Source organism: Acyrthosiphon pisum, chromosome A1 (assembly GCF_005508785.2).
Source record: "Acyrthosiphon pisum isolate AL4f chromosome A1, pea_aphid_22Mar2018_4r6ur, whole genome shotgun sequence".
Taxonomy (NCBI): domain Eukaryota; kingdom Metazoa; phylum Arthropoda; class Insecta; order Hemiptera; family Aphididae; genus Acyrthosiphon; species Acyrthosiphon pisum.
The window spans coordinates 115,042,470-115,057,242 of NC_042494.1; the positions used below are offsets into that span (position 1 = coordinate 115,042,470).

The 14,773-nt window shown below is 27.6% G+C and overlaps 2 protein-coding genes across 4 annotated transcripts; one reads left to right on the plus strand and one right to left on the minus strand.

Annotated features, from left to right (window-relative positions):
- Positions 1–5,151: 5,151 nt before the first annotated feature.
- Positions 5,152–11,371, minus strand: LOC100168214 (ubiquitin-like modifier-activating enzyme ATG7). 3 transcript variants are annotated; one of them, XM_008189159.3, is made up of 16 exons: positions 11,136–11,371; positions 9,815–9,886; positions 9,495–9,723; positions 9,218–9,416; positions 9,026–9,139; positions 8,710–8,948; positions 8,275–8,372; positions 8,092–8,203; positions 7,880–8,024; positions 6,702–6,860; positions 6,390–6,566; positions 6,181–6,312; positions 5,987–6,096; positions 5,795–5,927; positions 5,548–5,667; positions 5,152–5,490 (listed from the first exon to the last, which is right to left on the minus strand). In XM_008189159.3, exons 2-16 carry the CDS (start codon positions 9,828–9,830, stop codon positions 5,431–5,433), a joined length of 2,043 nt encoding a protein of 680 aa, XP_008187381.1. In that variant the 5' UTR covers positions 9,831–9,886; positions 11,136–11,371; the 3' UTR covers positions 5,152–5,430. The 3 variants fall into 3 exon arrangements, with proteins under 3 accessions (XP_008187381.1, XP_001943319.2, XP_016663414.1); XM_001943284.5 differs by having other exon boundaries at positions 11,042–11,371; XM_016807925.2 differs by lacking the exon at positions 11,136–11,371 and adding an exon at positions 10,842–10,983.
- A 202-nt stretch (positions 11,372–11,573) lies between these two features.
- Positions 11,574–13,633, plus strand: LOC100568648. Its single transcript, XM_029488093.1, has 3 exons — positions 11,574–12,877; positions 13,090–13,257; positions 13,502–13,633. The coding sequence occupies exons 1-3, from the start codon at positions 12,747–12,749 to the stop codon at positions 13,569–13,571; spliced, it is 369 nt and encodes a 122-aa protein (XP_029343953.1). The 5' UTR covers positions 11,574–12,746; the 3' UTR covers positions 13,572–13,633.
- Positions 13,634–14,773: the final 1,140 nt, after the last annotated feature.

Consider the following 14,773-nt stretch of genomic DNA (forward strand, 5'->3'; position numbering starts at 1 on the left):
TCTTTTCTTCTTTCAATCTTATTACATTTCTTAGTTTCTTATCTTCTCCCAAACAACTGGCCGACGATACGTATCTCTGCAGATTCGGTTCGCCGCTTTAAAAAAAGTTTGGTAACCATGCTGTAGTGTAGACTACCAAAATATTCTCCAGTTGGTGACCTCAAAATTATACCGATATGTCTAATCTAGTCCAAACATGATTTTAAATTGCTTAAGGCGGCTACAGTCAGTCGTGTCTTAAGGAAATTAATATAGGCAATTTAACATGATGACATTAAAAAAGTGACATGTAAAGTAACACAAGCGTTCAAAGTAAACGCAAATAAATGTGTGTGACTCTAATAGTCTAATTTGTCATCATTTTCGGTCAATATTTCCTCAAGATCAATCATAATCCGTTTTCAAAATTAAAATCCATCAAACCAAATTCTTTCGGTTTTGTCTGGCTTATTGGTCTAAAAGACACTTTTTTCATCGACTACACAGCCCCCTTAATTGACTAGTTATTAATTATTATTTACAATATTTAAATACTTTACCAAAGCAGATATAGAGTTAAAAATATTTGTTAATTATTAAGATTGTTAAGACGGTGTTGACATTGCTATTAATGACTAAACCTTTATAGGATTCAGGAAGTATTACTATCAACACTTAAACATAGAATTTACGAGCGTATCTTAAGACAATTATTTGTCTACCTCCGACTTCATATAACTTAACCCAATTGTAAATGGTACCTATCTAATTCCTCTTGACTTAAAAGATTTTTTCTAATTTAGTTTTAATTATTTTATCTCGTATTACTTGAAATAATACAATAATTATTTTATACTGTGAATTACCTATGTCATATGATCTCATAAATATTATGTCGCTGTGCGGGATGCCACAACATTATCAAACTAACGTTACGTAGGTATTAAATAATATAAGTAATGAAGAATATTATAATTTATATGATATAACCACATTGTTTTTATAATAATAATATTATAATTACATTCTTATTATTTATTTAATACTATCATTGCTTAAAATACCTAAAACCTACGCGGTCAATGTATTTGTTTTCTTGTATACTGCAACTTCAATGCCCATAAATATACGCGAGATATGCTAGAAACGGAAATTTAGCAATTGCATCATATTATATACCTACCTGAATTGTCATCATTGACTGAATCACACATAATATTATATACCTACGTGGTACAATTGACTTATATACGTTATAAGCGTAACGGAGGTTTAAACTATGATTGTAAAACGGGCCCTATAGTGTTATAAACATTAAAGCATTTACAACGGTGGATCTAGGTGGGGCCGTATCCAATCATCGTAGTTTTCCTTTGTTTTGCACTATGTTTAGCCGATTTTTGTACCTAGCCAATTTTAGAAGTTTTTGTACTTTTGCCCCCCCCCCCCTCTTATGCTTCTCCCAAAATTAAGCACTGGATCCGCCACTGAGCATTTAACGTAAAGGTTGTCACAACTAATAGGTACAGTTCGATGTTTTAAAACGGGTATACTGGTTAGGTTATCATCGTTCGGAGATAAGAAAACTCGAAGATTATCTCTGAAAAAATAAATAAATACATATAAGTAATCTACTGGTACAATTACGAATGGCAATCGTAAAGCAATAAAATATTTTGCACTAACTCAACATAAACGACACACTTAAGAGGATGTCAGCGCAATATTTGTTTTCTCTCTCAGGTCAAGGCGCAACACAGATAACACGCATGTTGGTAAAATCGTTTTTTTTTTATGATTTTTAATAATCCAAGATTAAAATCACCTATTACAAAAACTTTAGAGAATAATATTTTTCGGGGTTCGACATAATATCGGTTTTATATTTTATAACCTATCGTTTTAATTTAAAAAAAAATAGGTAAGCAAGTGGGTACTGCTACCCACAGTTACCTAGGTGTCAAACTGTCAAATGGATCTGTATAATAATTAAATTTTAATTCAATGATATATTGTTGTACACGAAAAACGATTCCGAGCAGAAACTGTTTATTAATACTGTATATTATATATCACCTATATAATATTAATACTGATATTAGTCTGGCAATGATCCATAGCTACGATTTAGGCCAAAGGTTTCACGCTGAGTATTCCGTTTTCTTCCACGGCGTATGACATCCGTCGATATAAACCAATGCATTTTTTATCCGATGGAAAACGCTGGGGAATGCGCCGGTGTATGGCCCCGGCATAAAAGTGCCGATCATTTGTAGGTTACTGCTGCAGTTTACGAACTACCTAGCTATATGATGAACCTTTTATCAAATTGTCAAGCTTCAGCTATAAAAAATTTTACATTTTCCAAATGTTCAACTACAAATAATTTGCATATTTTCTTGATTTTGACAAATTTTCATTAAAATTTGAACATAAAATGCTTGTAAAAAAATTGTGTGTATATATTTTTAAATGTTATCATTTTGTTATCATACAACTTGTAAGCAACCTATTGACACCTCGTATTATATTTATTAAACTTTTGGACCGAAGTATCGAACGAACAATTTTTTATCGAAATATATAGACAAAAAGACTAAAATCAAACAAACACGTTCTAAACGATAATGATGTAACTTTTTGGGGACCAAGTTAATCCAAGCAATTATTTTAATAATAATATTCCAATTTTAACAAATTTCTATCGTCTTTTATCTACCGATTATTTTAAAAAGTACTACTGAAAATGTTATCTCCCAAAAGTACCAGCTAGATCCAATTTGCTACCAGAAACCTCCATCGAAATTAATGATCAGAGCATTTTTTCTTCTAGTGTTACCAGGCAAAACAAAAATGTCGTATACTTAAATAGATATTAAATTGTTTTGAGACAATAATACATCGATATCATATACCCTCAAAAACATTATTCTCTATAGTATTTTTGTAATAAATGATCTTACTCGCCGAGATTAAAAATACTTAAAAAAAATGATTTTGCGCATCGCCTATGACGTCAATGTTGCACGCGGGTCAGATAAAGAAACAAACAGACGACAGTGCTCAGCTGACATCTGCTTAATATAATGTTTAATATTATTTATTAAAGTAAGAATATATACATGCAACAATAATCATATACTACCATAGATTATAAATATTTATAAAAGTACTAGCTGATCCCGTGCACTTCGTTTCCCGGCAACCAATAATTATTATTATAATAGCTTCAAAACCCTTGGCAACCATTTATAAACAAAAATGTCCATATAAAATATCAAAATCCCTGTTTGAGCACCTCCCGGGGTTGATCCTCTCCCTTTTTAAATTAGCCTATCTTCTGCTCAGAGGTATAATCTATCTATGTATGTAAAAATATCTGATCCCGTTCACTTCGTTACCCATTAAAATTGCCAACTCTACATGAATAATATGTTTTACATATCACCATGGCAACCATTTATACATTCCATCGGAAATTTCAAAATAATATATAATTGGTTGCCATGGTAATATGGAGACACACACGGACGGAAATCTCAAAATAATATATAAATGGTTGCCATGGTAATATGGACACACACATACATTAATTTTTATATACATAGATTTATAACCAATGATACTACGCACCGTTTTTCAGTGGTCCGGCAGGCTGTATAAATAATGTATTATTATCATAATACTAGCACACCGTTGCCCGTAAAAAAATTACAACCCTTCAAAAAATTGAGATTGATTAACTCTTTTTGAGTTATAGTAAATGCAACTCATCCACCTTGGTAAGCAATGTGCGAAAATTCGATTTGATGCATGCTTGTACCTGATCGGCCGAATAACCAATGGAAACCAATAATAAATAAATACTAGTTTCTATACTAATTATTTCTCCTATAACCAATAGCAACCATTTACAAAAAAAAATTCGATATTCGTTTAGTATGAGACCACTGACCAACCGAGTGAAAATTGAGTTTAGTATGTAACCTACCAAGAGGATTATGTACGTGCAACGTACGGGTACCGATCATAGGCACATTTTAACTTTTGACTTGGAGGGGCTTAATATATTTAAGGCAAGCAGACCATTGCAATATAGCATCTTAAAATTGTATGTCCTTAATTTTTTTTTTTTTTGGGAGGGGGGGGTTAACCCTCCCTCTAAAGTCCTCAATTTGCGCCTATGGTACCGATCTATTAACAGGTAAGCTACATTTTTCAAATTTAAGTAATATACAAAAAGTGTATTGCTAAAAATATTTTAAAAACAAAATAAATTTTTTTTATAATAACTAATAAGTAACACAATTTTATGACATTTTTTGAATAGTTTTGACAAATTACAGTTATAGGTACTTATATGTATTCATAATTTTTTTTAAACTGATATTTTGTATTACTAATGTATTAATTAAATAATTATTAACATAATTTTATGAATTTTAATTTGACAGTTTTTAAATTAATTATTGGTCCCGTAGATCACATACTAAATGAATACATTGGAAGTGCTATTGTAACTAATTTCCTTATAGTAAAATTCACCCTATTTAAGGACTAATAAGTTTATGTTTTCAAGTTACAAAAACCTAGGTTGAAGGTACAGTAGAACCTCCATTATCCGTCCCCCGATTAACCATCAGACCATACTTGTACAGTTGCACGGACTACATGCTTACATGTTGCAGTAAAATCTTATCACCTTGTGTATGATTAGGTTATAAATAATAATATATAATATAATCCGAAACATTCCGGAAATATCTACTAGATAAGCGACATATGTATATAATATATATTTTATGGGTGAGATAAAAACAGTCAATGCTTGTAATTGTAAATAATAAAAATTTTTAATAAATTAAAAAATAATAATAATAATATTTACCAATATGTAATAGTACCTAATTATATCAATATGTATGTCATAATTACTAAAAAAAAATAATAAATAATATGTATGTACGTTTAAATTTTTGTTGCTCGCTTAACCGTCTTTTCGATTATCCGTCAAAGCTCAGGTCCCGAGACTGACGGTTAATCGAGGTTCTACTGTACCTTATATAAAATTACAAACTTGTTAAAATATCTAACATGTATACAATTGTTCAAGTTTATTAATTAGTAGATATTAATCTTAATTTGTAACTATATAAAAATAAATAATACGAGTTTTATGTTCCATTATGTTTTTTTATATTGTATGATGTAGAAGTAGGACGTAGGACGTACTAATGTACTATTATACTGAAATTCAAAACAATCCAAATCTTAATCATATTTGAAATAATTATAAACTTACATACTATTCTGCATATAAATGTTAATACAATTTTGAAAAATTAAAATAATTGACATTTTACATTCTTAAGTGACAAAAAGAATGTTTAAATAAATAATCACAATAACAAAAACAATATAACAAAATGAGCTTAAAATCTATGAAATATATCACACACGTTCGCTGTAAGTTCCAGAATCTTCAACATCCGAATCATTAATTTCAAAAATCTATAAATTTAATATTAACAAGAAATATTTATTGGATGGTTTTCAAAATGTACTTACTTCGATGTTTTCAAATTCATTCTTAAGTCTTGTTAATCCAGTTAAATCTTCTAAATAATTAGGATTTGTAAATACGTTGTTTAAAAATTCTTCTTTTTTATTCAAAAAGTCATTAATGACCTGCAAAAAATAATAAAAGTAAATGCATGATAGTTACATAGTTACACTCAGTGAGGCCCAATATACTTTTTTTTTTAGGGATAAATTTATAATAATAACAATAATAATAAAAACTGTTAAAACTTACTATTGTTGAACATGCAATACACTGAAAAAAACTTGAAGTAAATGGTATTATCTGCTGAAAATCAGATATAAATCCTCTAATGGAATGAGGTACAATCCCTAAACAACATTTAGCATTTGCCAACACATTGTACCTAAACAAACAAATCTCACTTGAGCAACTGTTGAACTATTATTGTTTTTATAGACATACTTCAATTGAATGTATGAGACAAATAACTCGACAGCCAAAGCTCCTGCTATGTTGGAAACACCAGGTCTGGTAACTGTGCATTGCTGATCAAGTGTCTTATCTACGAGTGACTTAATTTACATAATTTTTATTATAAAAATAATGAAATACAAAAAAATATAACGATTTCTATAAAAATAATGAATAAATTTTACATTTCCCGGTGCTGTGACATCATTACAAAAATAACAGCCTAATTTTTGTTCACCAGTAGAAACATCTGGTATTTTAACTCCATGTCTGATTACTAAATACGATTCAAATCCTAAGGCCGCAGTTATGGCAAGCTACAACACAAATAACAAATTAACTAACTGTAATATTTATACATAAAATAAACTGTTGATCGAAAATTAATAATTACCTTATTGTGTAATGTAGATAACATAGTAGGCAACCAACGACTTTCTCGAGAATCCGTTAACAAAAATATAATATCATTATCTTCTATTAATTTTGATAATAAATCTACATTTTTATGATCATCAATGTTTGCCGCATGACCAGGCATTGGAATACTCATAACCACACCAGTACTATTCTAAAAATACAATGTCCATATGTTAATTGTATTTAATGGTTTCAAATTTCAATATTATATTAGTATATTACTAATGAATAATGGTTAAACAACAATAATTAATATATCAATATTAAATTATTTACTAATACATACAATTTCTGGATGTATTTCACGTAATACATCAGCAGCAGCTATTGCTTTGTAAGTATTTGAATTGATGCAATGAGAGTGCCTGTATAATGACTGCCTTACTGGATTTGAATATGATACTTTTCCATTATCAATAAATGTTATATTCCGAACACCCCATGCCTAAAAAAATAGAAATCATATTATACATATTAAATCATACAAATAATTTGATTAAATGTTTAAAGATGTGCTAGTTGTCATTTTCAATCCAAAAACCAATCAAATTCCACTATCTATTTGCTTAATTTAAACAGTTTTTAAAGATAAAATATGTTCGTTATTCATTATTTTATTTTTGTATTGGAAAAAAACATATGTTACTGTCAATGTAGATGATTAACCATTATCAATCATAACTCGTTTGAGACGGTGATCATTGAATTTAAGAGGCTAAACATAATATGATTTAAAGTGGTAGTCAAAATATCCAACACATATTTAAAGTATTTAAATCAGAAACATTTTTTATAACATAGGCCAACAATGTTTATACATTTTTCAAGGACCACAAAAAGTAATATATTTTATTCTTATAAAATAGATCAGGGTGGTCCAACCCGTGGCCCATCTCAAATATTTAAAGAATTTTTTAGGCCTCCTTAGAAGATATATGTAGTACATATATTAAGTAATTTTAGTGTTTATAATATATATGAATTAAAAAAAAAATAATAAGTTGGTGGGAGATGGCGCAGTGGCAGTACTAATCTCTGTGTATTCTATAATGTGATAACTTGTGTACTATATTACAATATGTTTCAATGTTTGTTATCAAATAATATACAAATAAAAATATTTTTTTTTTGGCTGCAGCCCCCTTTTAGTGTTTAAAAAAATGTAAATTGGCGCTCCAACTAATAAAGGTTGGATCGCCCTGAGAAAGGTAAATTATTAAATACTAATACTTTGTTTTATTTTACACAGATATAGAAAAATATATAAATAGAAATTATTTACAGTGTTCTCTGTTTACTATATAGTATATAATATTTGTTTATCAATAGATTTCATGAACTTTTTAAATAATTGAGTTAAAAAATATGCGTTTAAGCAAAATTTTGACCAATATAAAATGAATGTCCAATTGAATCATAATAGGTATTTAATCAAATTATTAAATAATAGAATAATATACAAACCATTAAATTTCTAGCCACACAACAACCAAGTGTGCCAGCCCCAATAATTAGACATTTTGATTGAGCAACAATATCTAAGTTTAAATCAGGAGCAATGCGCCATTTCATTAACTTAAGATTTAGATCTACAGATTCCTTTGCTTGTCTAAAAATAATATTCATAATTAACACAACTCCAATAAAATCTTAATCATGTTTTTAAATAAACTAACTTTGTAGAATCCATGGTTTTACTGAGGTCTACATATTTTGGACAGAATATTCCTTTAGAATTTTTTTCCCAGCCCACGAATTTGATAGCATCTTGTCTAAAAGCATTTTCAGCTAAATATAAAACAAATACAAACATGTTGAGTAATTATTTTTTATCTCATAATAATATTACTAAAACTTACAAGATACTTTTATATTAAACAACATGCTTGCTGAAAATTTAGTAGTAGGTGAACCTCGTAATGCTATTACTCTCAACGATGAAGTTCTCATAGAGGGACTAAAAGTAAAATTTACTGTTAATACAATTGTCCCACAAATGTCATCAATCAAAATATAGCACAAAATGAGTAATGAGTAATGAATAGTTGAATATAGTTTTACTATAGTAACTTAGTATAGTACTGCATTTTTAGTTAGTACTACTATCATGCAATACACCAAGTTGCCATGGACAAGCTATTTGTCACCCCCTACTGGCCCACCGAGTCTATTATCTGCATGCTTGTGTGTAGTAAAACCATGTGCAATAGTTGGCAGCCCAGGTCATTTCTTATGTTGAATAATAGTTTATACTCTTAAAATAATATTTATATATTTTAATTTGTATATATTACCAGTGAAATAAAATTAAATACAAAAGATTTCGTAATGGCCATCCAGGATTATTCAATAAATCTGATGGATCAGCAAACACTAAATAACCATCTGAATCACTTTCTGTATCTTTTTTAAGTAAATCAATGTACTCTTTTAGAGTCATAACTGTAAGGTTTCCTTCTTTTGTGGATACAACTCCAAAAAATCCCCTTTGATTAATTTTTAGATTTTTAAATCCATAAACCAATAAATCAAACTAAAATATAACAATATTAATATTAATATAATATAATATAATATAACAATGGAATAAAACTCTATTATAATGTTTACCTGTGTAGGAGAAAATGTATTTTGAAGAAGAGTAGGTACATCATTTAGACAATATTTTGGCCCGGAAAATGATGGGAAAGCAAACCAATAGTAAAAAATATATCGTTTCAAATCCTAAAATACATAGTAAATATTTAATAACATATTAAAATGGGTGACATAATTATCAAAAATAATAACAAAACAACTCACTGTGTACATTAATACATCAAAAGCTGGAATTATAGATGGATCTTCAATAGCTTTACCAGAATGGAAATTGTCTAATAACCGTTCACCAAATTCTTTTAATAACTCATTTTTATCACATATTTTAAATGAGTCTATTGTATTTTTATTTAAACAGTAGCCACGGGCAATATATTTAAAAGCTGTTTCATCATTAACTTCTCTATAACATACATTTTAGATAAATACAAATTAATAATTCTAAAAATATGTTATAAAATAAAAAAATTAAATTACATACTGATTAAAGGATGAACAATCGAATGACATATATGGATTATTGTTTGAAGTATAATATCCAATCAACGGTCTATGGACTTCATCTAGTTTATCAACTTCTAATTTTAATTGACAAACTTTAAACCAAAAATTAGGATCAAGACAAGATGATAATGGTTCAAATCGCAATAATGTTTCATCTTTTATTGAGGTTTTTGAATAGTCCTCGTTATTAGTAGTAATTGCTGTTTCTAAAAATGTTTAATGGAGTAATTTATTTATAAATATATTTATTTAACTATCATAACAATTAATAGTAAAATAATAAAATATATAATATACCTGTTGAACTAGCCATTTTGTAATTTGATTGATGCAAATGTTACATATTCAGTATTCACAAATATTTTTTTTCTGAAAAATAAAATACACAAACATTAACATATTTTACTATTTACATTTATACTATATAGTATTTAAAATTAAATTTTATTACATTCCTGATAATATTACAAAAGTAAATACTATCAACACATTATTGTGATAAAAATTTCTATAAATACTACCGAATATTTACTTATTTACTATACTTCACTTTAAATCTTAGAAGCTACTGATTGAAAATTTTAAATGCATGATCACAATAATTTATTTAACGAGACTTATCGTACATATTAATAAATTATTCGACAATATTATCAAATAATGGTATAATAATTTGTTTTTCATAATTTATTTTATACAATTAAATATATAATTTTTAAATATATTTCAATAATTGTTTATACTATAATGAATTTAAAATAAATACTTTTAACATTTAATTTAACACCAATGAAATAATGAAACTTGTAATAATAATTATTAAAATGTTAATGTTTTACTCAAGAATAATAATGATTCAATATCTTCAATATGACAAGTAATGCACCAACAAGCACCTAAATATTATGGTTATTACCAGAAACTTCAAACCAGAAGGGGGATGGGTGTTGAAAGAATTTCAAATAACATTTTTGTATTATGGGCTTGGGCAATGATACCAGTTAGAGAGTAAATGTTACAATAAGATTTTATCAAATTTAGTTAGATTATTTTGGTTAGATTTTAATTGTGCTATCTTACTATAACTTATTGTTTAAATAATATAATTGTTAATAGTAAGTATTGTTTAAATTTTATGCAGTGTTTTTATTAAACGAGAAAATTAAAAAAATTTACTAGAACAAATTCAAAAGAATGGATTGACAAGAATAAGCAAAAAATGTAATAAGGGTATATTTAGAGGAATTAAAAATTTTACACGGAAATTACATTTTATACATGTCATTTTTTTTCAGATATACCATTGTACACAATAATTACCTACACAGTATTCAGAAATCGGATGCCCAATGTGCCAAACTCAATCCAAAGCTACTTGTGTAATACTTAATTAAGTGCCTAAAGAAAACTAAACCATTAAACAGTTTTAACTTTTTAAGTATTGAGCACAATTGTAGGACATTTTATTATATCTGTGAAAGAGTGAGACTGCAAGGTAATTATTACATTATAAAATTAAATTACCTTGGATGACTGAAAAATTAAAGAATGTAGAATGAATAATGAACTGTTAAGTGTTAACTATAAAATGTTCATGAGTCGTAAGAATGAAAATTACATTTCCATAGATTCAGCCACGCCAGTACGCCACCTCTGCCGCCATTTATTATTAGGATCACAGGCTTAACTATACTATGTTTAACAAAAAGTATAAAGTAGGTAGTAGACACAGATATATCTGTGGTAATAGGTATAATTTACGCTAAAATATAATTTACGCTTAAATAATATAATTTACGCTTTGTCATAACTCATATTATAGACTGTGGTCAGCGAGTCATGTCTGTGATTAGTGATTACTGATAAACTGATTATTTTGTGAACATAGCTCCAGAATAGTTAGCTTTTATACCACTGATAAGAGATTGGTTGATAATATTTTACCATAGACGTATATAAACAAATATATAAGTATTATATGTCTGTGTATTTTTTTATATTATTTACTCAATGGTATTTTACCACAGAATATATGAATATTTAATATATTCTGTGATTTTACTGTATACATCAGTTTTAGCATTGATTATAAATAGTATTGATAAGTATTAATAGTACTAATGTTGTATATATTTTAAATTCTGAGTGAATAATGAATTTTGGTATTTATTTTACAATGTGTTTTTTTTTCTGTTTTATAGTAGAAAAAATGCTTCGATTTTCAATGTCAGCATCTTTTCTGTTACAAAAGTAAATCTATAGGTACAGTTAGTATCTTAGACTTTAGACGAGTCAAGAGTAAAAATTGAATAGTATCGAGGGGTTGAATTTCCAAAAATCCTTTCTCAGGGGACGCCTATTAGGAAAACAAATTAACACGAGGAGCTCTTACTGTTGTCATGGGTTACCCCACCAGGCCGGAGTAGGATAAACATTGTTCATTCTATTATAATTCTATTATTTTCTTTTATAGTTCTATTATAAAATGTGAATAATTTATTCTACTATTATTTGTGTCTGTTCACTTTTTGGCTCTTGCGTTTTAGTATTTGGTGTCATAAATAGTTTCCAAGTTTTTAATTAAAATGGCGTTTACTATTGGAGAAATATTTACGTTTGCCAATTGTTCTATTAACTCACAAAATGTTGTAGAAGGAGAGCAAGTTTTAAAAAGTAAACAAATAATATTGTGTGGAAAAATTGTTAAGGTATATTACTTATATATTATTATATTTAAACAAATCATAGCAGGCGCGTACTGGGTCCATTTTCCCTACCGGGAAACTGAGTATAATTAGGGCCCACTTACTATACTTACTAATAGCAATGGGTCCCATGTACAAATTGTATAATATGATCAAACCTAGTAGGTACAGAAGTACTTACACAGTTACACCAACATTTTCATTACCAGTAACTAAAACTAAATTCTTATTTGTCCTTTATGTAATTTTAATTTCACTGAATCTACAGGTACCTATTTGGTAGGGGGCCCAGGTCTTATAATTTTTAAGAGGGCCTACCGGGATTTTCCCGGTATCCCGGTGGGCCAGTACGCGCCTGAATCATAGTATGTAATACTTGTAAACAATAAATCATTAATTAATAAACAATATCTTATATGCATTTAACTTTCAAATTTATAAAGTTTATAAAACAGTTTGCTTTTAATTAGGAAAATGAAATACAAATTAAAGCATTAGTCATACAAAGTTCTCATATAAGAGAAATGCCGCATGAAATAACAGGCAACATATCTACAGTGCCTTTGCTTAAAATTGTAATATTTGCTTGTACATGTGCCGCTGGACTTTCAGAATTTTGTAAACATATTGCTGCTATTCTTTTGCTTTTAAATAGGTAAAATTTTATTTTATTTGTTGTTTACCTACCGCTGCTTACTTCCTTAATTATTTTTAGGATGTATACACTTATATGCTTTAATAAGAATCAATATAATATATACAATTCTGTATTTAATACTTATTCACTTTTAAGTTGTATAATAGTCATTATTTTACCATTTTTACATGTTACCATGTTGTAATTATTTGGTTATGTAATTTTTCAAGAAATTCTTTGGATGAAATAGACACACTTTCTTCTACTGATATTAGATGCCAATGGACAAAATTAAGAGAACCATCACTGGAAAAATTTAAACCAGTTCCCATTTCCAAATTTTGTTGTGTTGGAAATAGTATTGATTGTACATTATCGCAATCTAAAACATCTATAAGGTACTTTTTTTTTTTTTTGTTATTATAAACAATATTACCATTTCATTGTTAGGTAGGTACTTGTACATACTACATTCCATTGATTCTATAATAATTGATTTAATTTTTGTGTACCTATGTATTCAATGACTCAATGAAATAATATATCTAATTGTATAATTTTGATATACCTAGTTAAAATATATTTTTATCTTACTAGAGTACTTAAGTAATCTATTTGATGCTGTATTTTGTTTTATTTTAGATCAGCACTTATTTCAGCTGCACCTTATTCTGCCATAGCACTGCATTCAAAAGGAAGAAAATCATTCTAATTAAGTAGTGATGTTTCCTCAGCTGAAATTCATGATGAACCTTTTCAAATTATAAGCAATCAACTTCTTGATTTGATATCTGAATATTCAGTTTTAAACTTGGGTGATTGTTGTCAAAAAGTGTATGATTGTAAAGTGGCACTAACAATGACTCCTACAAAAATTAGAAATTTATCTTTAAATGACAATTCTTTTTGGTACCAAATTCGCCAATTTAAAATAACAGGTAGTCGTTGTCATTCCCTTTATACCTATTATATGTCTTCTAATAAATCTGACGAAAAATGGTCTAAAAAAGCAAGCTGTTATTTTTGGCCTAAATCATTTTCAAATAAATTTGTTAAGCATGGAATAAAGTATGAACAAGTTGCTAGAGTATTGTATGCTGAAACAACTAAACAAAAAGTAATTCAATCTGGTTTCATTGTACACTACCAAACTCCTTGGCTTGGATATTCACCAGATGGTATAGGTATTAGTTTTGAATGGCTCAAATGTTCCAATAAAATTATTAGAAATTAAATGCCCATACTTAGGAAGTAGCAAAAGTGTACCTGAGTTAATAAATGATTTGAAATATGTAATTTTATTTAAATAAAAGGTATGCATATTATGCACAAGTTCAATTGGGACTTGTCATGTTAAATCTTGAAACTTGTGATTTTGTAATATATAATAGCTTAGATTCTAAGCCTTAGAACATAAGTATATTATTCTGAAGACAGATATTGAATATGAGTATTGTAAGGAAATGTTATGCACATTAAAAATTATTTATTTTGAAAAGTTAATACATGAAATTTGTAACATGGATATAGTATTGTACGATAAATTTGTTTTATATGGTTCACCAAGTTTTTATGTTTTTAATATTATTTCCTCAAATTATTTACATTATAAAACTGGTTTTGATTTATTATGACATGTTGTATAAACATATAACAATAGTAAATAACAATATTTAATATATTAGTACAATAGATAAATAGATATAGACAACAGTTGAGTTTAAAAGTAAATTATATTTTATAAAAAACTAATTCATAATAATTGTAAGTTAAATTAATAGTTAGCTAACAAAATCCCTACCTAGGTTAAACTAATTTATAAACTTTTTTATTCATTGCACCTTCAAAAATATTTAGAGTATTTATTAAAAAAAAAATTAGAATAGTAGAATAAGCACTTTGACAGAAAAAATC